Source organism: Cheilinus undulatus, linkage group 16, assembly GCF_018320785.1.
Source record: "Cheilinus undulatus linkage group 16, ASM1832078v1, whole genome shotgun sequence".
NCBI lineage: Eukaryota > Metazoa > Chordata > Actinopteri > Labriformes > Labridae > Cheilinus > Cheilinus undulatus.
The window spans coordinates 11479392-11504367 of record NC_054880.1 but is presented as its reverse complement, the minus strand read 5'-3'; the positions used below and the strand labels follow the sequence as shown (position 1 = coordinate 11504367).

Sequence of the window (24976 nt, the reverse complement as noted above, 5' to 3'; positions counted from 1 at the left end):
CAGAAACATATGAAGTCCAAACTGCAACATTTTAAATTAATCAGTTTAACTCGTAAATTTGTTGAAATTTGGGTCATAATTTTCAATGGAGGTGGTGTTGGGTCCTGAGGCTAGATCAGTAGAGAACCACTGGTTTATGGGATATGTTTCTGTACAATTGAATGTTTATACTTTTAGTTGCTTTTTAATTTGTATTTTTTAAAATTATTTTTATTTTTTTTTACACAGAAGACTATTGTGATATGTAACATGTATTGCATTTTGGGTAAAGAAAATTACATAGATACTATAACAGCCCATGCTATGCTTTTTTTGTTTTGTTTTGTTTTGTTTTTAGTGATGCAAGACGGTACAAAACGTGATGTGCTGTGTACATTTGATATAAATTATTAATAATTTTTTATTTTAAAAAACTTGTTTGAAGTTCCTATTTGAAGTTTTCATCAGTTACAAAGATACTGAAATAAAACAGATGCTTTCCTATGACCTACAAAAGCAAACCAGATCATTGGTAATAAGGTGATTATTTTTGTAATGTACTTTTCAAAGTATTTTACTTAATTTGATACACAAGGATAGGTGCTTCACACAATCTACATACCATGTTTAATATTTTCTGCAGCAAAATCTATAATGGTCATTTTCAGGTATTGCTGTAATTATATATTAAAAATATCCAGGAGTCCTGACAAATGTGGAGTGATTCATTATGTGAAAAATCTCTGTGGTGTTGTTCTCCTAGGACCTACATGGTCACTCATCCAGTCATTGCTTTTTCAGAACTGTTGTATGACCCCAAATGTAAAAGGGTCCCTACAGATCCTTACAAAGTCAAAGACTTGTGAAATATAAAGCCATAATTAGTCTTACAAAGTCTTAGTTTTACTTGTGAGTGGTCTTAAATTTCAGATGGTGCTTTGACTAATACGTGTCTTTATGAAGTCATTTTTTTCTAGCCAACTTTATGCAATTTTAATCATTCTTTTTGTATATATGTTAGTCCATATTACAGTTCTCAGGCCTACCAAGCTGTCTTTTTTTAAGTGTGAGGTTAGCATATCTCTAAGTATGTTGTGATACATTGATAAAATAGACACATTAAATGTGCCAGAAATCATCAAATTTGGGTGTTTATGACCTAAAAATATCTTAGCCCTTAACCATTTGACATTTCATGAACAGTACATTAAATCAGGAAATAGATAGCACACCAAAAAATTGCACATGCCTTTAATTTTTGATAGTTTGCTGTGCAAAAGTGGTATTAAAAGGTTGTAGGAACCCCCAATTTAGCCAAGATGAGTTTGTTTCAAACCAGAAATTCAAAGAACACTACTTCTAAAAGGCAAATAAGTGAAACTGAAACCCAATGTGAACACAGTTTCATCACTTTATTACAGTAAATGAGTCCATATGATACACACACAGAACAGAGACAGACAGGTTTGTGTTTCTTTCTCTCTTTCCCCCTCCATCACTTCAGTACAACAGTCCATCCCGGCCAAACAACACCAGAGTCATAACATCGCAGGAAAAGTATGAAATCAAAGTGACGTAAATAGTGACATCCCTTTAGTGCATTAAAGGAGAATTTAAAAACAAACAGAAGTACATTTTCTGAGATTAATGCACAGCAATATTTCTGCATGTTTCCTGGCCACGCACACAATCATACACACATAGCTGATAAGTGGCTCTGTCGGCAGTAACAACACAAAAATGTCCATATCTGACATCTCATGTTCATTAGCAGCAAGTCTGAATGCCCTACAGCACGCATAATACAAAATGCCCATGTTGAGTATCCGCTGGACATCAAATGTTACTTCTAGTCCAACTAAACACTTTTGATATCACACAAGTCAGACATTTCACATCTGTAGCTAAAACATTTCTCAATACTGCACAGTAATAGAATATTGCAATCTGACACAAGGAGGAAGTTCTGTTCAAAACAAACACCACTGTGGGAAAATAAGACCAGCAGTTCATATGTCTTCTGTACTGGAAGAGAACTATTTGAGGAGCAAGAGAGGCAGGAAAGGTAACAGCTAACGCCATTTTGATACTTAGCAGTTTCTATTTTAAAGCTGCTGTTGTGAGGGATTGGGTTTTAAGGCTATAACTTAAAATCTGAAAAAGAAATAGGTAAATTTAACTAAATTATTTTTTTTCCTTTTTGTTTGGTTGTGCGTCTTTCATATTTCCGATTACTGGAATAGTCTCATATTGAGAAGTCCGTGCATTTTGGTTGTTTTTAGTGTTTATATAATTAAGAAATGCTTTCTTGGTGCTAAGCTGAACACAGTGCATGCCTAAAGGTCAGCCTCGCCACTATATGATTGAAAAATTCTTGAAAATAAAATGAAACACAAACATCGAAAGGCTGGGAGTTGCTTCAACTTTTAAAGTTGTAAATGTATTTTGACAACTCTGATTGGCAGAGGTACGCATGTAAAGAATGTATCTAATAATGTGTTAATAGCGGCCTCTTGTGGGCATTCAGTTAAATATGATTTTCCACTCTTAATAGCTCTGATTGAGGGGCTTCAAAGGGGAAAAATGAATTTAAATACAATCCTTTTTTAAAAAGAAGGCTAAAACCTAACATGATGATTTCAAACATTTCTACATATTTTAGCTGTATGGGACAAAAGTAGACACTTGTGAAGAGGTTGGTGGGAGGAGTATCATATATCCATGGCCAGATTCAAGCTGAAGTGGTTTCCACCGAGCGTTCTGGTTTGGTACAGTTTTTAAAGATTATGTGGCTTTTTGCCTTTATTCTGATAGGACAACTGAAAGGATACAGGAAATATGGGGAGAGAGAGCACCAAACACCGCCAAGACTGGGAATCAATCCCATGACCAGTGCATTATGGACTACAACCTCTGTATATGGGCGGCTACTCTACCAACTGAGCATTACCGGCGCCCTGTTTCGGTACAGTTGCAATTATTTGTGTTTCAACTGTCAAAAGTTGGGAAAGTTTCTAAAACAACTGATCCATTCTACACTATTTTTTGGCAACCTGTGTTGGGATACCAAGTGTCTGACCCAAAACAGCAGATCCAGACTCACTACAGTCACATGCTTGGTAGAAAGAATCATCACTTCCTGTGGGATAGTGGTTATAATGGAAAATAACTGTATTTTGCACCAAACTGACCTGTTTTTCTCTTAAAACACTTCTTAAAAGGAAACAGTGATATACTTTATAGCATAAAAACCTTGTGGGGTATGGGTTAAAGTAAAATACCAGCTCTAAAAACCAGGCCTTTTATGTGATCAACAGGAGATGGATACCATAGAAGAGCTGGATTTCTTTTTCCATTGTTGTTGTTTAATAGGCATAACCAAACTGTGCCAAACTGTACTGAACCAAACCAGAAAGCTTGGTGGAAATGCAGCATTAGGACACTGCTGTGACATGCCTCAGTCCATTAGTTCTTAAAGAGTTTGGGTAATTTTTATGAGTTAAAATGAAGATGATTTTGGAACAGAACTCCTGAAATATTCATTAATTCATTCAACAGTCAGACAGTCCCACAGAGGATCTACGAGAGATGACAGCTTATTAACAATGTTGTTAACAGCTACTTTACAATTCTCACTCGACAACAAGAGAGGAAGAAAGAGAGAAAGATCATCAACAAACATGAGCAGTAGGATGAGTTTTTCTCCTTTGCAGTATTTACATTTTGAACTGTGAAAAAAGAAACTTATTTACAAAAAATGCACAAACTAAGACTGCTTTCATCGACAGGATGAGGGGAATAAGATATAAACAACTCTGTAATAAAAAGTAAAAAGAGAAAAATAAAAATCAGTGATATTTACATGTGCGATAAGAGAAGGAGAGTGAGGGGAAAAATGGCTTCTGAGATTGGGAAAGAGAAATATCAGCTGTTTGATTCTCCTGGCTGTTTTTTTTTCACACTGTTTCATAGCCACAGATAATCTGACAGCTCTGAGCGTGAGTTTAGCAGAGTTTATCGAACATACTGATTTGACTCTTCAGAGCAAAGAAAGCTGAAAATGTGCCCACAGGACTGAAAGATGAGAATTTGAAACCCAGAACAGCTGGGAGGGAAAGAGGATGAAAAATGCTCTCTACTCTCCTCATATAAAATTAATGTGAATGTGCTGAGTATGGAGGAAGTCAAAAACATCGAGACTCGTCAGAGCTCTGCACGCAGAATTTAAAAAAAAAAAAAAAAAAAAAAAAACAAAAAAAAAAAACAACATGGCTGCAGTTAAAAACAGCAGGTGGAGGCATGGTAGTATCAAATATACTATAACCTACAAACTTTCAAGTGGTCTGTACTGCTTGCTAAAGATCTGTATTGTTTACGGCTCTAATCCCTAAAACACTGTTTAGACTGCAGGTTTGAATATGCTCAGACACACGCACACACATACATTTGTACTCCAATCAAAGGAGGAGGGCAGTGGCTGTCGTTATACATTCTCTTACCCTTAAATTAATCCTTACTTTGAACATAAAACCAGATCTGTGGGCTGAACTCAAATCAGTCCTCACAAAGAAGTACAAGAGCACACAAACATACAGCAAGCTAACACAAACTGCCCCGCTTTAAGTCCATGTTTGACTACTGTTTTCACATTAGGCCTTCCAGCACATCCATTAATCCTCAGTTAATTTTGCTCGCTTAAGAAGCTGTAACACCATTTTAAAACCTCCTCAACATCCAGAAACAAATAAATAAATCTACATGAAGTAACCCTCCCCATTATGCTTAATGAAACAGTTAATCCCACACCCAAAGCTCATGTTTCTCTGCTGGATTTAACGACAGAAGGACTGACCTTTAAAAGCGTTATTTCCAACACAGACATCAGGACAGACTGAAGGGGACTTCCACCACCAATGACTTTTTGATTAGACAACATCAGTGTTAAAATTCTTAATGGTTTCAAGCATCAGACAGAAACGTTCACAATCTTCTCAAGTTAAACAAATTAAAACAAGCCAATTCCTTTCAGAATAAAGAGTCAATCACAGGTGACATCTTCCCAAAGCTTTTAAAGGTCTCATTTTTCCAAAACAGTGACAAAGATTTTCTCACTACTCACAGTGACATCCTAACATATGATCATTTAAAAAACCTCAGTTTATACGTTTTTCCTCTATCTTAAAACTTCAAATAAAAAAGAGTTGTAATTTTTTTGTTGCATCAATAATGAAAAATAGAGTGAATTCTTGCAGCTCACCTGTTAATGCATCCATCAGTTGTATGAACTAAGGCTGAGTGCTGAATGGAGTATTGAGGATCTTTCTTGAGACTGGGAGGAGAAAACTTTGACTTCTACTGATTCAATTCAACCAAAATAGCTTGAATTTGGTTATTTTTCTTTAACAAGTAATTCCTCAAAAGTATCTGATACAGAATGATCAACATCTTAACATTTTAAATAAAAAACTTTTAAGTCAGTATGTTTACATACCCAGCAAAATCAAGCTACTACTGCTATTACTAGCATGGTTATGATATTTAATTGCCAAGCAGAAGAATCCATGTCCACCTCTGCTATAGTTGGTGATGATATGCCTGCTTTTGGCTCGTTACTGAGGACAATCTTATATTACAGCTCTGTCTTTGCTTTACTTTAGTTACAAATTAGATGCACGCGATCCCTCCAGCCTATGTGGTGATATCTGAAGACAGAAGTTGATGAAAGCTCTGCCATGCTTAGCATTTATGCTCATTGACTTCAGGGTCAAAGTCTGACGAGGACAATGTAAGCATGTGCAGAATGCCTCGGCAAGCTTGGGTCTAAAGCCAGGCGTACACTGTGCAATTTTAACGATGACTCTGTCAGTTGGGGGAATGTCAGCTCATACTGTACGACTGAATTAAGACGAACGACAACCAAGTGTGATTTATGTGCTCACACTGTAAGAGGGAAATTGGAATGGATTGTGACAAAATATGTGGAGTTTCCTTTGAAAATGTTTCACATAGTGAAACTGAAGTCATATTCAGTCATGCCCTTGCTCTCTCACGCTACATCTCCCTCTATCTCTCACACATATTCATGTCAGCTGCAGGTCTGGTGGCAGGATTATTCACTACTCATTATTGTGGGACATTAGAAAGTCATTCCTACTGTTGTCATGCTAATTTAAGACACTGTCTGACAGTTTACAAAGTAGAGGATTTTGCTTGTGGTTCTGCTCTCACTGTGGGAGAGTATGGAGTCATACGACCAAAATATGAAACGTCAGAAACTCATCCGACCAGCCAGGAGCAGCTGGTTGGGCTGTGATCGGGTTGTGGTCAGCAGTCATGTCACTACCTACACAGCACAGCAAATGATGCTCGATCCAACCCAAAATTGCCATGTTTTCAGACTCAAAATTTGTGGCTGAATCAGATGAAATTCGCACAGTGTACACCCAGCTTAACTGAGGCATGCAAGAGAAAACCATCTGCAACCATATTTTAAAGTACAATGTCAGTCAGACTACATAATTACATTCATTTTAAAAGTCCAGATATAGTCGGACTGACATGATATTTAGACTTTTTCTGACTGCATGTAAACATACTGAGTTATATCCTGTAGTTATGTGACTGTGTGATTTAGTGGTTATTAGTACAAACATGAAGCACACTCTGCCTTGTCAGTTATTAACTTTAGTTTTAGAGGATAAATTCCCTCTTTTCTGAGGCAAAATGCCTTTTAATCAGTTAAACGAACAAATAGATGCAAGATGTGCTCAGTGACAGAAGTTAGTGTTTTACTGACAGCGGCTTACTTCCAGTTCAGTCTGATTTATGCAAGTATCCCTCCAGCCTGACACCAATAAGGGCTACTCCTCTACCCTACTCAGAGATTAAGCAGATAAATTACTGACACCTGGAGGTTTGGTTCAAGCCTAAACATCAGGCTGGATTAGCAAAATCTTATGGCTCCTTGCATCAGATCACCCCTCACTAACAGGGACTCAGAAACACTGAAGAATAAAAAAATAATCTGAAGAAAATAAAAACAAAAATGCTTTGTGATCACATGATTCTTTCAATTGGTCAAATAAATAAACACAAATATAAAGAAGAAATGATGATTTAAAAAACAAAAGGTTATATTACAGAGGACCAGCCCCCACTATTGAACCTTCACAAACCACCCGAGCAGCAGCCAAACTCTGAGTAACAATCTGCTGCTGTAGTTTTCACCCAGCTACAGATCTAACGTTTGTTTGTTCAATGTTTTCACTGTACAGAACAGATCATCTAAGAGGAGAGCAAGCAGCATGGAGGAAAGTAGTACAGTGTGTGTATATATGTGTGTATGTGTCTGAGGTAAGGGTGAGGCTGACAGGCAGGCAGGTGAGAAGCTGCTTCAGATGCTGTTAAGGGATCCGGGTACTGAACTGTGCTGAGATGAATCCGAGCCAGTACCATCTGAAGGAGAGGAGAGGAAAATCAGTGAGTGGAACAGAAAGAGTGGACTACAGAAAAAAAACAAGAACAGTAACGACACAATATAAATTAAACTGAATTTACTTTAATCAAGATTTCTAAAAGGTACTGGGAGACTGGGGGCTGTTTCAAATACATCTGACAAAGTAACTCTCAACATTTGTAATGCACAATACTCAGAAAAAACTGACCACAATTTATTTATTTTTCTGCAAGAAATAATGAAAAACTGTAAAATTATGACAGACTGTACCACCTAAAATCTGAGTATTTTAGGTACAAAATTACCTTTCACAATTAAGATACATTCATACATTTAAGCATTTTTGCATATGAAAGAAAAATATGAAAGGAAGGTAGTAATTTAAAAAGTCTTGAGTCAAAATTAAGAGGGAGTAAGTCATGCTTATGACTAAAAAGTTGCAATAATAATGAGATAAAAAAATCAGAATATTGACATAGAAACTCAAAATTATGAGACAAAAAGCCAAAATTAGACAAAAGGTAGAAATAATGAGAAAAAAAAAGCCACAATCATGAGACTAAAAGCCAAGATGATGCGAGGAAAAGCTAAAATTACGAGTTAAAAAGTCAATATGATGAGGGTAAAAGACAAAAATATGGGAAAAAAAATTCTAAAAATATGAGATAATCAAAAAATTTGGACCCCCACCCCCAGTATTATGAGTCAAAAAGTCAAAATTTTGAGATAAAAAGTCAGTTTTATGAGATAAAATATATATATATGAGATAAAAAGTAAAAATACTGAGTCTTAAAGGCAAAACTATTCGATCGCAAAATGTAATTATGAGATAAAAAAATGTAATTATGAGATAAAAAAAATGTAATTATGAGATTTTAAAAAATCCAAACTGTGAGAAAGTATGTTATAATTAAGAGAAAAAGTCAGAATTCTGATTGTAACTCAAAAAATCTAACATAAAAAAAAGTTACTCATGAGACAAAAGGTGAAATGTTTTGGTACAAAAAATGAGAATTATGATATAAACAGTCAAAATTATGAGTTAAAAAGTTAAGATATGATAGTAAGTATCATATAACACTTTCTCCCCATCACACCTTATTAAGATTTCCCTTTTTACTCTCTTTTTAATAATATCATAACCTTCATTTTCTGCCTCTTAAGCGGCAGAAATATTTGGGTTTTCATATTTGGTCATTTGAGTCAATTTCTCACAACAAACACATCTTTTTGATCACACACATACAAAAACTGTTGAAGCACAAAGTGGGTCTGTTTCTATGTTAAGCATGGCCCATCATGTGATGTGACTTTAGCAAATAAATGTTTAACATCTTAATTATAATGGTTTAACAAGTTTGCCTCCACAACTTCTATGTGTCATATACTGCCATCTTGTGTCAAAAAGCGCACACGACTCTTTGTTCAGCATTTGAAGTGTATTATTCATTGTATGTTCATTATGTATTCATCATGTATTCATTATGTATTTTGAATTCCCAGAACCTGTTCTGACATAAAGTAAAGCAGATAAAAATAGATCAGATTGTTGAATTTTTTCTCTCACAAGCTTATGAAAGCCAGCACACAATGACAAAACTTAAGAATGTGGGAAATCGGTATTCACTGAACACCAAATTTGATCAGATTTTCAGTATGATTGCAGAATTAAAGTAAGAGTCCTTACCGTGGGCGGAAGCAGCTGTGTGAGAACGAGCGTGAGGAGGAATGAGTGTGGAGTTCAACTGAGGCTGGATTGACAGCTCTGCAAATAATGAAAGAAGAGTTTTTATTTCAAGATGAGTCAGACATCCGGAGCACAGAGTCATGAAACAGTGTTCGTGTTCTCTGCATTAATTTCACCTCCTCTGAGGTCACACAAACTAAGAAACACCCGCTTATTGTACTGAGCAGATGGGAGTGAATGATGAAGAATAACATCCTTAAATTAAAGCAACCTGACAAACATAATTAAAGTCAGACTCCTCCCTCTATCTAAATAATAAAGAGCAAATAAATTATGTATTTTGACTGGCTCTGGATGTACCTGTGGGGCTGAAGTTGAAGAGCATGGGCAGGTCTCGGCCACTGGGCAGTCGTGTGTTTGGCTGGCGAAGCTCGTCGAAGAAGGCGTGTGAGCAGGCCTCTAACGGGGACAGCCGAGAGGCCGGCGTGTACTCCAGCAGCCGGGAGCAGAGAGCGATGGCTTCTGGAGGAGTGCGAGGTTTAAACACCTGAAGAACAACAACAGTTTTAGTCTAAATATCTGCAAAATTTAGGGTCTTTCATGACAAGAATCACCCATTACTACATCACTGGTAAACAGAGAGGGGAGGGTCACCTTTACCTTAATAATGGCTGATTTTATTTTATTTATCAAGGTGGTTTTATCTCAATTTAAATTGATAATTAGGTTAATATTACTGACTACGTGTAAATCAGATAATACTGTAAGGAGTACATTCCATTCACAGTATTTCTCTTTCCTTTAAGTCAATGAATTAGGTATTTCCCAGGTTTTGGGCTTCTTAAACCTTGTATCAAGCTGCACATTTCATTTAAGCAAAGACAGAAATCACACACAAATTGTGCTGTAACTTCTTAAGGATGGTTGGAACAACAATAAAAACAAGATGGCTTATAGTTTTGGGAGTAGAAAGCTTTACTTTTAGTATTAACTGTTGAACTTCTCATGGTTTTACGTTGTTTCTGAGCTCTGAGGGTGTCGGGTTAACCGACTATCAGGAGAAGGACATAAAAGTGATTCACCTCACAGGTTTAAATAGACTGTGTGGGCAACGACATGTCCACTGGTACACTCTGTTTTTCCTTTGTTGTGATATTTGTAACTTTTTAGACCAGATATATAGAGCAATGCTTCTTCTGTGTTTCTCTGGAAAGGACTGACAATTTTAATAAAATTACTGATTAAACTCCTAAAATGTCATAAATCAACCAAAAAAACAACAGTTATGAACATTGCACTATTAATTCATTGATCTAGATTAGGTTAGAAACTGGGGAGAGAGAGGGGAACGACATGTGGGAAAGAAACCACTGGTTGGCGGCTTTGAGGACTGACAGCCTCTGTACATGGGGTATGCATTAGTCTACTGGTGGCCCCATTTGTTTTTAAAATCCCTCAGGTGTTTACTCACCTTGGTCCATGGATGAGCTTTGATCTGAGGGAACTTGAACTCTGTATAGTTTGGGTTCATCTCTCGGATTTGTTCCCTTGTTGGGGTTCCAAGCACCTTTGAGCAAATGTAGAAAGAGTGTGAGCAGATTTCTACAGACATACAGTAAGTGTTGGCTACACTGTTTTCAAACATGCAACCCTGAAAATTTCTAAAAAATTTCTGACACGCTGCTCCTCACATCTGTTTAAGTTGCTTGTTCTGGAGACTTTCTCTGTAAGGTAAGGATCTCAAAAGTGATGGACAAAGCAACAGAGTCTTGCACAGTGTTGACATTTTTGCCTTCATATCAATGCCACTAGTAACTTAGCACAGTACCGCATCAAGGTAAGAGTGGAGAATAGCATACAAGTGAACAGAAAACATAGAAGAGCTGTTTCAGTACTGATCGCAGGATGTAACACGTCACCGTTTCCCTCCCACTTGCTCAAATATCCTGAATATTTCCTGCTGTGTTCTCAAATCAGCTCACTTTAGCTCCACACAGAAAATACACCAGTGGGCTGGAAGAAAATAAGGCCAGTTAAAGCTGAGATGCTGTAAGTGCTTTTACACATGCAGCTTAGTTTTAAAAATTTAGAAAATATACATTAGTTGTATGTATGTATGAAAGCACTAACTTCTGACACCCTTGCATCAACACAAAAAAAAAAAGAAAAATTATTCACAAGCACAAGACAGCCTGAAATCTTCAAAACTAACGTCGGTGATACCCTGAGAAAAACCTACAAAACCCACTCACCTTGATAATCTCTACAAGTTGGTCTACTCCACTGTCTCCGGGGAATATGGGTTGTCCGAGCAGCAGTTCAGCCAGTACACAGCCTGCTGACCAGATGTCAATGTTTGCCGTGTAGTCTGTGGCACCAAAGATGAGCTCAGGGGCGCGATAATACCGAGAGCAGATATAGGACACATTGGGTTCACCGCGGACCAGCTGCTTAGCGCTGTGGAAACACAAGAAATCACATTCAACCAAAGATTTTCAGATAGAAGAAATGGGGGTTAAAGGTTAGCTAGGGGGTGAAAAAGGCAAGGACATACATTTTTCACCATAGTTTTAAATAAGTGTAAAAATGTAAATCTAATCAGATGGCAGATTTGGTTTGGTTCATGCTTTAATCTCTGAATGTCTTCTACAATATTACACAGGCTGAACATGCCATAAGAGAATAGAAAAAATAGTTCAAATCTGTCTCCTTGCACATAAAAACATTCTACATTCTTTAATATTTCTGTTTTTAAATCCTTAATTTCTGTGTGGAAGAAATCCATCCATTTATGCAGCTCACCTGCCAAAGTCACACAGCTTGAGAATGGCAGTTTCTGGGTCAACGAGCAGGTTTTGGGGCTTGATGTCTCTGTGACACACGCCCTGGGAATGGATATAAGCCAGACTGCGAAACAACTGGTACATGTACACCTGAGAACACCAAAACAAGACCATCAAATAGGTTTTTTGCACTTTTGAATGGAAAATAAACAAGCATGGCAATAAAATAAGTTCATGTTTGACAGTTATTTAGGAAAAACTTGATATTGCAAATTCAAAACAATATTTTTTTGAAAATCTGGACATTTACCTTCACATATATAATAGGAATGATGCTCTTGGCCTTGTTAAAATGCCTGGCAACCCTGTAGACCGTCTCAGGGACAAAGTCCAGCACTAGGTTGAGATATACTTCATCTTTCTATACAGCAAGGGCAAAGAAAGAGAAATCAAGTTTAAATGTAAAGAATTATAAAAGTGTGTAGGCCTGGACCAGTGTCATACTGTAAAATCTGCAATACTTGATGCCCCAGCATGTAAGCGCAGCCTGTTTTTATATTTCCCAGAAGGAAACCATCTCTTCTTGTAACTTGCCTTTATGTGAAGAGATTTTTCAATCAAACCAGCACTCCACAGGCTTTGTTTACTTAACATTTAACCCTGTTTTATTTCAATACATGTGAATGACATAACGAGGGGGAAAAGATGGTACAAAGTGTTGCAGATGCCCACAGCTCAGCAGATTTTCAAATGCACCAGGTTGTGAGCAGTGGTTGACGCTGGCGGCTGGATTTGTGGTCATGATGGCGCGTCTCATAGCACTTTATACTGTTAAACCAGTTGCATCAGTATAAAGGCAGACAGCTTTACTATTGTAAAATTTGCATTAAAATTGAGACTTATACACTTGATTTTATAATAATAAAGTAATTTTAAAGACAAACTGGTTGCTGTGACTAAGTCACCTGAAAGATCAAAGATCAAACTCCTGCCTTCTTTCCTTTCCCTCTTTTGCTTACACACCAGAGATTAAAAATTATAATACTGATTCTAGTTATTACTAATGTTTCAGTATTTGTCGAACAAATGGATTACTTCCCATTTTTTATGGTTGTTTTTTTTTCTGCATATGAGTAATCCCATCTCTGTTTTGCGTGTACATCACTTCCTGTTTACTGTAATCTCATCAAAGTTTAGTTTCAGTGGTAAAAGTGCGTGCGATGACAGCGAAAATCTGTATGACCCTATCTGATGATTCTTCAACTTCTCATGAGAAAACAAGAAGAAGCAATCCCTGAGCTTTACCTTTTCTCCACTGGAGTAAAAGAAGTAGCGTAGTCTGACTATGTTGCAGTGGTCCAGTTTCCTCATGATCTGTAATTCTCGATTCTGCAAAGAAGGAAAACACAAAAGCAGAGGTTTGAAACAGAGATGTACAAGACCTCTGGAAAAGATGGAAAACAGAACAACAAAAGAACACTGGCAGCAATGTCTAACCCAAAGTAAGACCCAAGTTCACAATGGATACGTGAATAGTATAAAACAGGCCTACCTTAAACCTTTTATCCTGTAGAACCTTCTTGATGGCCACCATCTCTTGGCTGTCAATGAGGCGAGCTTGGTACACCACACCAAATGACCCATTTCCAATCACCTTCAAGGTGTTCACAAACAAAAATACAGACAAAATAAATCACGGTTCCCCTTAGTGTACATTCTAGCTGCTGATTTAGCAAACAATTTCCATTACCAAAGTCAGCTGAGGTACAAATCTGAGGGTTAATATTAGCTGTTTTTAAACTAAGTGAACTTTATCATAGTTCTCAGGAAAGTAAGATGATCATGTGTCCTTTCGTTTTGCGAGAAATGCTGCAAGACAAGTCTTAAACTTATATCTTCTTCTAAGATGGTACTTTCCAAGTACAAGAGGAACGTTGGGGAACAAAAAGTGGATGACTGGTCCACATGAACTGAACTCTCAGCTTCTGAACATACAAGCAAAAAGAGCTCTGGCTACTGATATTTTTACACCCCCATTCCAGCACTGCGCTAGTAGGAAAAAAACACTACACATACATAAACAGACAAATTGTCAGGGAAGTTTAAATAAACATGTCTTTTTTAAACCCTTTCAAAATGAGTCCCTCAAAGCATAAAAAGCTCTGACCTTGGCGATGGAATAAATTGAAATACAAGTTGTTGATGGTTTCCAGTTCTTTAAGGAGTTGAAGGAAAAATACCAAATTATCCAGGCTACAGCTTTCATATTACTTTTAGTTATTTAACATATGCTGGTTTTCATCTTCAGTCATGACTGTTCAATATCTCATCTAAGTCCAAACAAATAAAGCTATCTGAAGCTCTGTGTTTTTTAATGCAGCTCACAATACAGGACTTAATTAACAGACTGTTGTGCAATTTTTGTCATAAATTTAAAACTAAAATGGCAACTTGGCACATGGTTTCATGAACAACTTGAAGAAATTAATTATGAACAAAGATCATTTCAGGAGAGTAGAAGGTTCAACTGTGCAAAAACACTAAAAGTCACTATTACAAGGCCACTGACTCTGAGATAAAATAAGTGATTATCACACTCTTACAGAGGCATTAAGTAATCTGAAAGAAGTGATAAAAAGAGACCATCATGTGCCTGCCCATTATCAGTAATTCTGTCTGCCTCTAACTGACACAATTATGTCACATTGCAGATCAAATGAGGTAAAACAGCTCACAGAAACTAGGATATAAAGTGTGCCTGAAGACTAAAAAGCTCCTTGTAGAATTATTAAGGCACCATGGTATTTATTAACAACCTTATCAACACCAGCCAGACGTATTGCATTTGGTGCACTGTGGCGATAGCAGTGTCTGTTACAGTAGCAGATGAGGCCATAAAGTTGTCCTGTGACTTACTTTATGAGGACACAGCTATATGTGATGTCTGTTTTCTGCCTTGTTTTTACTTTTTTAGCTCACCTTGATGTCAGTGTAAGAGACCTCCTGTGGGCGGTCTGGTCCTTGACCTGGAGTGGCCACGACAGTTGTCACCTTCCCGCTGTCTCCTAGGAAACAAGAAGTAACAGGGTCAACATGAGGTCAGTGAAAATATAGACAGATTCAGTACATCGCATCTCATGTTACTTAGAGCTGTATGTTACTATAAGTCATAGAAGCTTTCTGATGATTGCTCTATAGCACTATTACTAATGTAATTTTTACACTCTGTTGTTGAACAAGCTACATGCCAGGCTGAAATACATGCAGACTAACAGGATCCTATGGCGATGCAATGTCAGAGAGAGGGCTGCCGCTCACAAAGGAGTGGCGCCTTAGCAGTTAGGGGCACACTGGCTGTACTCAGGAAATGAACTGGCACCTCTACACCAACCAGGACAAATCCCAGTTTGATCCAACTGGGCCTTGAAACAGCAACCCTCTGGTTCCAAACCAAAGTCCTTCCAGACTGAGCTACTGCCGCCCGCTTTTAATAAAAGGATTAAAAAATCTGCATTACCTCAAATTCCTTTCCACATGAGATAATGATATGAAATCCCTTTACTGCATGACAAAAACAATACCCTTGATATTCAGCTGAGGACATTTGCTACAGCCAGACTTAACTTCTGGGCCGTCTCTGAGTCTGAATATTTAGGTTAATGATGGTCAAGTGAATGGATGTCAACTCTTCACAGCCCCTGAGGAGGAAGAAAGGAATGACTGGGTTCATATTCAAGACACTGTGACTAATTAAACTGGGAATGAACCCAAAAATAGGCCAACCATTTTCTTTGTCCTGATAAACTGTTACAGTGCTAATGGCCCCTCATACAAGCATCATTTACTTTAAATTATCTGGTAGCGACTAAAGTTAGGTTAACATGTATAGTAACTTACTTTATTACTGTTGCCTTTTCCATACTCACTTTTACCTCAATGACAGAGTTAGTAAGCATCATGAAAGCTTTCACAAGTAGAGAAAATCCTGCCTCCAGCAGTCATAAAACAAGCTTACTGAAGGAAACTGAGGCAGCAATATTTTACAATACATTTTAAAGTGGACTTAATGATTCATGTGCCATCTTGGGAACCAAAGTCTCCAAATTAGAAATACTATCTCAAACTAACCTTCAGTCTACTGAGACGCTGGCTTTAGCTGGAGATGAGGCAGACCTATATGTGCCCAGCTGTCAGTCATAGCCACATCCCTCTTATCCTTTATAACTCTTATCCTTTATAAACTCAAAATGGAAGATTTAAGCAACCAAAACTCACCCTGGTGTGTTCCAATGGAGACAAAAAAAACCCATTCTTGAAGCACACAGGAAACAGATGCATCAGTTTGACATAGGTATCTGGCAATATCTATTCTTTTTTTTTACAAACAGTGCATCCCTACTGTACTACTGTTTATTTCAGCTGTAAAAATTAGCATTCTTAAGTTTGTGTATGAACTGGTATTTGAATTGGGGGCAGCTAGCTTCAAGTGGACACTCAAGGAACTGCAGCTTTTTGCATTTCTGCATTGGTGCCATTTTTTAACCACAGAGGTTGCTTGAGTTTTGTATGTCATATTTGAGGGTGTCAGCAACATGCTACTGATAGGCTACTGTTGATTTTATCATATGACATAATTCACCCTACTAGCAGGCTGACTAGCCAGCTTATCCTGCTGTGGTGAGTTCTGTGTGTTTGTCACTGAGGTGCCTGGTGATCTTTTAAGTAGTTGCTTGCTGTTTTGATACTGTTTGTCAAACCTTTAGGGTGCCGGTTCAATAAGTCTTAGGAATACATGATATCACTTGTATCATATCATTATCAGCAGATATTATTATTGGTTAGTGGCGTATCTTATTGCTATTGGTCAATATGAAAATATCTGCTGACATTCATTGCACAATCAATATTTAGGCTATAAAACCTGCCTACATCAGCTGTAAATATTGGCCATAAGTTCTGTTGACCCCCTCAGCTTTATTTCATTTGGCAGTCCAAATAAGGTCAAGGTTTGTGAAAATAACAGATAACATTGTCCTACAGACACTTTTGCTTGATACAGAAATAAGCAGATAAAACATGTAAGCATGATTTATATTGTTTATGGTCAAAGAAAAGCCTGATCTAATAAACACAGAAACAGTTCAGGAAGTTGTCCATAGACAGATGTTTAAATGAGGAGGAAGATGAGTTAAAATTGAAGTGCTGAGAAGTTAAATTTCTTGTTAGGCATCAGCAGTAAAGCACTTAAAACAGATTGTGCAAATGATATAAAAAGAGGTAGTTGTGGGAATTAGAAAAGCTTCAAAGTGTTTTTGATGCTGTTGTTCAAAGATGAAGACCTCACATCTGAGAGGGTTGGAGGGATCTCAAAAGTGCGAGTATTTTAAGAAGAAATTTCAGTTCAAAGAGAAAGAGGAGATGGGAGCTGAAATTTCATTTGACGTGAGAAATGAAGGCATAAAAATACTGTTAATAAAGAATTGATTCTCAACTCATAAAAACAACTCATTAATGCATTTCTACAGCTGAAAGAAGCCACTAAGATCTGGATCCTTTTATCTACTACCCTGTAAGCTGTGGATATATGGTGTTTAATAATGCAGCAGCCTTTTGTCATCAGCTGTCACTGTAGTGTATCACTGTCAACGTGACCACGTCCACAAACTCACTGCTTTGTTTACCAATGATGCATTTATTGATATCGCTCTTTTACAGCCAGAACTGCATGTCTAACTTTTCTACCATGTTTATTTAAATGCACATTCAGTAAACGGTCCTTAACAACAAAAATGTGATGGTGGTCATTGAATACTGTGTGCGTGCTGGTGATATCTGTTACAGCAGAAAGTGTGAGGCCTGCAGAGTGACCGGGTCACTGAGTTTATGCTATGAACAGGAGTGAAAGCACACTGACACTCATACACAGGCTCCAGGTTAAAAGTAGGACACTTGGTTAAAGGATACGCTCATGCCAACTGTCTGTGTCACATATTTTCTGCTGATGTGTGAGGAAAGCTGGAGAGGTAAGGGCTATTTTCTTTTTTAAACTTCCCTGAGGTCAACAATCCATCAAAATAAAAAATGATGGATTACTCAGGCTGTGCCAGAGTCTCTGTTTTGTCTTTGATTCATTTTGTCACTGTTTTCATATCAGTGCTGAACTGTGCAACACTCTGCTTCCCGTCATTCAGCTTGAATCCACAGAAGGAAACTGAAGTCTCAGGGAGGAACCAATCCCTAAAACAGCGAGCGATAATTCACAACTTAGTCCACCCATATCTATTTAATTTGTTTTCAATTCTGACAGCTAAAAGAATTAAGATAATTTGACGAACAATTCCCATAACCTATTCATACATCAGTTAGTAACTTCTTTCTATACATCTTCTTTATGAAGTAATCAACTCAAATACAACAGACAATAAAAGAAAAAAAAATAGCTGTACCCTTTCCATACCCACTTTTCCCACTGCATGACAGGGAAAAATACCAAAATGACCTTGCTTCACCACTAAGAAAAGCAAATAAACCCAGGAGTCAAAACTTAAATATAAATAAATTAGCATAGTCAACAAAACAGATGATTAATGAACAAATTAACTACTAGACCCATTGAATCACATAACTTCAAAGTCAGTGGAAGTTCTGTTTGAACCCAGAAATAAATTTAATTATAAGGCCTTACACATAATCTGTTGCTCACTTATAGTTCTCAACATGTGTAAAAATGTGGAAATCTACCTTTAAAATAACTACAAATTCAACAGTTGTGCCCCAAAAAGAACCATGCATGGGAATGCATGATATTATTGGTATGATATCACCATCAGTTGATATTCACTGTCTTCACAGATATGAACTTTTCTGCCAGTATCTACAACTATTATGTCCACCATACATATCAGGAGAATACATCACGTATCAGCCTTAAATTTAGATAAAATGTACAACTGTACAATCAGGTAGAAGTGGTTGTCTAGAGTACCACGCACCTAAGGGAACGAGTCCTGAACATTTTGATGTAAGGCTCAGACGTAAAATCACCACCAGAGCGTCCGCTTCCCTGCTTCTCTCTCATCTCTGCTTGACCTAGCCTCTCTTTGCACTGGAGACACTAGTTATGTCTTTTACAATAAAAAAAGTGTGTATACTGGTATTGTTTTCGGGCCAGAATGGTTTTGGATAAACAAGGCAAAATTATTATGATCATACAGATCACTACAATTCCTATGATATGAAATTGATTGACTTTTTTAAAATGATGAAATATTTCAAATAATGTTTTGAGCAAAATCAAAGACACTCAGACTCTTTACAAAAGGCTTTTTCAATCCAGGATAGCCAATATGATTTAAGAGGTGTCAGTAAGTTTGCCATACCGGAAGCTGTATGAAAAGGAGACGTATTTCTTTATTTTGCAGTTAACACTGAATGACATCAATATTAATATAAAAATCTATAATTCACTCTAGTTTTCAGAAAAATTGTTTGTAAAGCAATATGTGAGATTTATAAGTATAACTGATGTATCTGTTTATCTGTTGTTTTCTTTGCACTTCTGGAAGCTAGTAGATTAAATTGATAAAAATGTGAAATAACCTTCTAAGCATATTGAATATATATTGAATACCAGCCAAAATACAATATTGTGCATCCCTTGTTTTCAAATGTGTACTTCTCAACTCAAAACATACAAATATTAAGTAGCATACAAAATACAAAACCTTAAGACTTGTACCGCTTTCAAAATAACTATATTTTCTGAAAAATACGTGTTTCCAATTTTGAAAATAAAATTACTTCCTCGAAGTGCAACAGTGGCACTAGTGTAAACTTAAAGGCCTTTCTGCAGGGATTTTGGTAAAACTTTCAAGTACTACTTAATACAAGATAACTACAGACTTTTATGCTATTATGTATTGCACAGCCGGACATCATGATTTCAATTAGCTTAACAGTGCAACACAATTTCTAACCCCTAATTGTACTTTTCACCTTTTCTTGTTTTTAAAGGAACATGACATCCTTCTTCTAGCTGGTAATGGAAGGAAGCTTTGAATATTCTCAGCTAAACATCTGTGGACAAGACAGCAAACACCTGAGGGCAACAACATTGTGACTTTTTCCTGACCGGCTCACTTTTTTAGTGTAAAAAAAAAATTTCATGAAAATATCTGGAAATAATGTAGGCTTTTCTCATGGTTTAAAAAACTACATCCCGAAAAGCACTCAGGAAAGAGCAAAGCCTGAAAATATATATTAAAGTGGCTGGAGCTGATTTATATTAATCACAAGCTGGGTCTAAATTTGGGTTAATAAGTAGCTTTTCTATGCTAATATCCTGCACTAATACACAAAAAGCTCACTATACTCATATGAACTCCAGCTCTTAAAGCAATGTAGCTTCAAGTGATTTAAGTTTATCTAATTAATATGCAGTTTAATGCAGCACAATCCTCTAAAATCTAACCAGGCCATCTACTCTTCAGGGAGAGCGTCTGGTGTGAGTGTGAGGTTTCTATCAAGTATCCATTGTTTCTGATTTATTGTGTTCACGAGACAATAAACCACAAACACAAAACAATGTCAGCTTCCCAGATGATCATGGTTGTTTACTCCAGTAAACTATGAGATGATAACCATTAAATTAACATCAGGTTACTGTGAATAAAAACTATTGTTTTTACCAGTTTTTACCACGACTGTCTATATGAGAGCAGACTGTAACATTTCAAACACAAATAACCCTCATACATCCTACTTTCAAAGCTCTTTTAAAGGGTAAATCCCCTCTACTAGTACTAGTGCTTGTATTTTATTTTAGAGCTGGATTTAATCTGTGCATTTTAACAGCGTTTATTAATTCTCAGTGAGGAGACAGACAATGGTGATGATGTCATTCATGAACAAATCCTGGATCGGCTCCACAGACGGTGAATAACAGAACAACAGCTCGGACACTGTCACAGCAGCATTGTAATTAGACTGGGATGTGGGAAAGTATTATCATTTAACACCCTATTTTCAAATCCCTTTGACTGTATTATCATAGCTGGTTGTGGACCAAATTTAAAAGCATCAGCTCACAACACCCTCACAGAAGTAAATGTGCTAAAATACAGAAAATTGGTGCTAATGCAGAAAAACTGGCAAATATTTCAGTGGAACAGAATCATTAGGAAATTATCTGTCTCAGTTCCCCCCTATTGATACAAATAGAACATTTTTATTCTCCATTTTACTGACAAAACATGCCTGGACTTGTCTGTTTCTTCTCTGGACAGTTGCACCAGCTGTGTATTTATTAGGCGTGCCCATCAATACTAATTACAATACACCTAGATGATACTTCAGCAGAACATACTTCAATATTGACTATACTAGCTGGATGGGTGATCTCAGGGATTATAATATCGGGGAAGATCACTTCATACTTTGTTTATGTCTACATACATGCCTGCAACATTGGAGTTTTTTCTGCCCAAAATGAGGGCATTTAAGTGTCAATTACTTTGAAGGATTTAAATCCAAGGATGCACAATGTTACCCTGATGTTACAAAAATTCTGTAAATATTTACTTTTTTAAAAAACAAAAATGCTCTTAATGAAGTTGTGAAGTGGGCGAGAAAGCTCATAGGTGAGCTGCAACTCAACCTACCAGAGCTTTATTATTCAGAGCTGCAGCTAAAAGCAATCTCTGTTCTCTATGAATGTTCTTACCCTGTAGATTCTGAGTTAAACTTCTCTGCTCTGGCTGTTGCTTGAGAAAAAACGTTACTGGACCACTTTTTTTTACCTGCAGTTATAGCGCCTCTCAAACAAAACTAGCACAAGATATTGTACTCTAACTTTAGTGGAATATGTCTTGTTTTAGAATTATCTTTTAAAAAGCACCTCATCATGACTTTGTTTTCACATTTTACCGTTAGTTTTTAATGTTTTTTGTCTGTTAGTGTCCTGAATTCTAAACCAGCGTTGGTACTGTTTTTAATCTTTGGAACACTGAAACTCCTGTGTGCACAGAAAATTTACCTGTTTGGGTACTGATAAAGATACCTTAAAATTTGGACTGATATATTGGCTGTAAATATCAGCAGTATGTATGAATATGTTTGTGGAGAGTTAGGCAGAACCAGGGCTGGATAGCGGTGCAGGGTTACCGCTGTTGCCTCACAGCAAGAAGGTTCATGGTTCGTTTTCCGGCCTTTTAGTGTGGAGTGCGCATGTTCTACCCGTGTATGCATGGGTTCTGCTCAGGTAATCCAGCTTCCCCCCGCCACCAAAGACATGGCCTTGGTGTGAGAGTGCCTGGTGCTGCGATTTACAGCCAACCAGTCCAGGGTTTGGATTGATGGATAGGCAGGACCATCAGACCCAAGTTGGATTAAGTCTTTTCTTTGTTGTTACTCATCCCTTAAACTTCAAATTGTCTTTTAAATGACTGAAGTGTGTTTCTTTGTTCATCCTTAAACTTTAAGCAGGTTTCAATGATTTAAGTTTTAGGTCTGAAACTTGATGTATATTTGTATAGATATCAGTGACGGCCAAAGTGAATCTGAAAATATCAGCATATCAACATCTGCAAAATTTCAACATTATGCATCCCTATCTAAAACATGTCAAAGATTTTACATGGCCCACTGCAATATCAAGAAAGTCATTATAAAAAGATCCTATGTTTGGAAGGAATTCATAAATAAAAGGGCTGGCAACAAACTTATTATCTGCAGTCATTCAAGCTTAACACTCAACTGATCAGTATATTCATCCTTTTGTAAAGGCTAACACTAGCCAACCTTAATTAAATCATGACACAATAACACTTGGACGTGGGCCTAATGGTGAGCTTGCACCCATATATGGAGGCAGCAGTCCTCAAAGCAGGCGGCCCGGGTTTGAGTAATATCTACGGCTGCTTTCCAGCAAAGGACTCCCCGCTCTCTAGCCACTGACAAAGGTATAAGAAACCGGAATTAAATCATTAATAACAACTTAAAAGTAGGATTAAAAAGTTTAATACCAGGTTAACTTTCAGATCAGCAACAAGATGCAACTGAATTGGTTGAAGCACAACAGCAAAAAACATCAACCCTTGAGGGGAAATTTAGGTTTCTTTTTTTTTTATTTTTACAGGAATGCACATGTACAAACAAGATCCAATGGGCATGCATGAATCGAGATGCCAGAGTGAGGGGAGGCACACAAAAGACCACCTGAGCAGTAAAGGTGTCTGTCTTGATTAAAGAGACCTCTTGAGCAACTAGACTAATTTCCAGACTTGAACCAGCAACCCTCCGATTGCCAACCCAAGTCCCAACAGAATTTGATACTTACCCCTGTCCCCAATAAGAAATACTTGAGTACATCAAATATGTTACACTGTTGTTCATAATGACAGACCACTGTTGGTATGGCAACACAACATCCTTAATCCAGCATGTCCAAGTTTAATTGCACCAGTAATTCAAAATGTCAAATCACATCATTCTCTCTTAGAAATATGTGGATAACTGGGTTAATCCAGTATCTTGAAATAGCCCCAAGCACTCCCAAACCTGGCAACATGTCTATCAATGATCTAAAAGAGTATCTTTACCAGCTGAAGGCAATATTAAGTCTTTTAAGGGCCTCCGGGCAGTGTTTCTCTGCTGCTCAGGGAGAGCAAGAGGTCACACGGCTTTGAACTGAGGATGACCTCCTCTTGGGGCTCTAATATTAGAGTCACACACCACTGCCTGCTAATGGATGATAAGGTTTGGATTAACACACACACAAACACACACCCACACACCTCTGCGTACACCTGCCACTGCGTTTCTAAAGGTGAACCATTTCAGACAGAGGAGAAAGACTCCTTGGCATCCCTGCAGACTGCCTAACTCTGCTGGATGTGCATCACTTGCATCCTCGAGGCGTCGGCCACCTGCTGCTAAGCCTTTGCCCCACAGGTGACCTTGGTGAAAAGACAACTCTGCGTCCCAACCCGTCTCCAGGCGAGCCAAACTGATAGCTGATGCCGCACTCTCAACAACACCCCAAAACAGAGCCATGGATGCATCCATCGAGCTTATGAATTTGAGCCCTGCTTGACCACAAAGAACAACCGAGCCCGTTTCAGTGCTCACTCCCATTGACCACAGTGAATTTACAAAGATCCTCATCTTTAATTTAAGATTGATAAATCAGTATAATGATTAAATTGACCGTTTATCAACAGAATTAAGCGATTAGCACAAAGCTGTTATTTTGACATCAATTGGGCAGAATATATCCGTCGGCCGGACAGGGAACTACTAACATACAAAACAAGTGGCTAACGTTAGCAGGCTAGCTAGTTAGCGCATTAGCAAGCTAGTTAGCACTACACCGAAGCTATAACGTCTTATTTTAAGGTTGTGACACATAACACTTAAGAGATATTTATAAGGTCAACGCACGCCTTAAAATTTACCAGCAGGACAGACTCACAGAAAGAGTCGGCGGCTAACTGGTACTTACTGGCAAGCTTTAGGTTCGAGCATCCCGACGAGCTGCTGCCAGAGGCCTGCGGGACCCCGGACTTTCCTGTGCTGCTCCCCACGGCAGCGGCTGATCCGGTGGACGCAGCAGCGGTTCCTGGAATACCTGGCGGCTCAGCAAACGAGCTGGTCCTGGGCCGCCCGCTGCCGCTCATATCTCTGTGCAGGGGTCAGGATTGTTTTTTCACCCTTTTCAGCCAATCGACTATTATTTATGGATACCCGGCAGCGAATAATCGTGGAAAGACACACCGAGAAATATCGTTCCCGTTGCCGCCGGCTGTCTGGGCTGGTAGCTGTTGCTAGACACCCAGAAACAGACCGCTCGCAATGCCACCTGGGAGATGAAGTTCGAAGTAGATGTTGGTCAGATTTGCTGCTCATGCTTCCACAAATCAAAACAACTACAAATTAAAACGGCCGAACAGCAGATAAAGGTCAAACAATTAGCAAAACTTAAGGTGTAAACCACCATAAAATTATTATGCCAGGTATTCTTGATTTCTGATGAAAAACCCCTTAAAAGGACTGTTTTTGAGGCTTATGGCAAG

General features: G+C 37.8%; 1 protein-coding gene across 1 annotated transcript; it reads right to left on the bottom strand.

Moving 5' to 3' along the window:
• Window positions 1-1372: 1372 nt before the first annotated feature.
• On the bottom strand, window positions 1373-24718 carry gsk3aa (glycogen synthase kinase 3 alpha a). Its single transcript, XM_041808438.1, has 11 exons — window positions 24406-24718; window positions 14886-14971; window positions 13459-13560; window positions 13212-13295; window positions 12217-12327; window positions 11926-12056; window positions 11376-11580; window positions 10595-10690; window positions 9484-9670; window positions 9124-9201; window positions 1373-7434 (listed from the first exon to the last, which is right to left on the bottom strand). Exons 1-11 carry the CDS (start codon window positions 24578-24580, stop codon window positions 7373-7375), a joined length of 1317 nt encoding a protein of 438 aa, XP_041664372.1. The 5' UTR covers window positions 24581-24718; the 3' UTR covers window positions 1373-7372.
• Window positions 24719-24976: the final 258 nt, after the last annotated feature.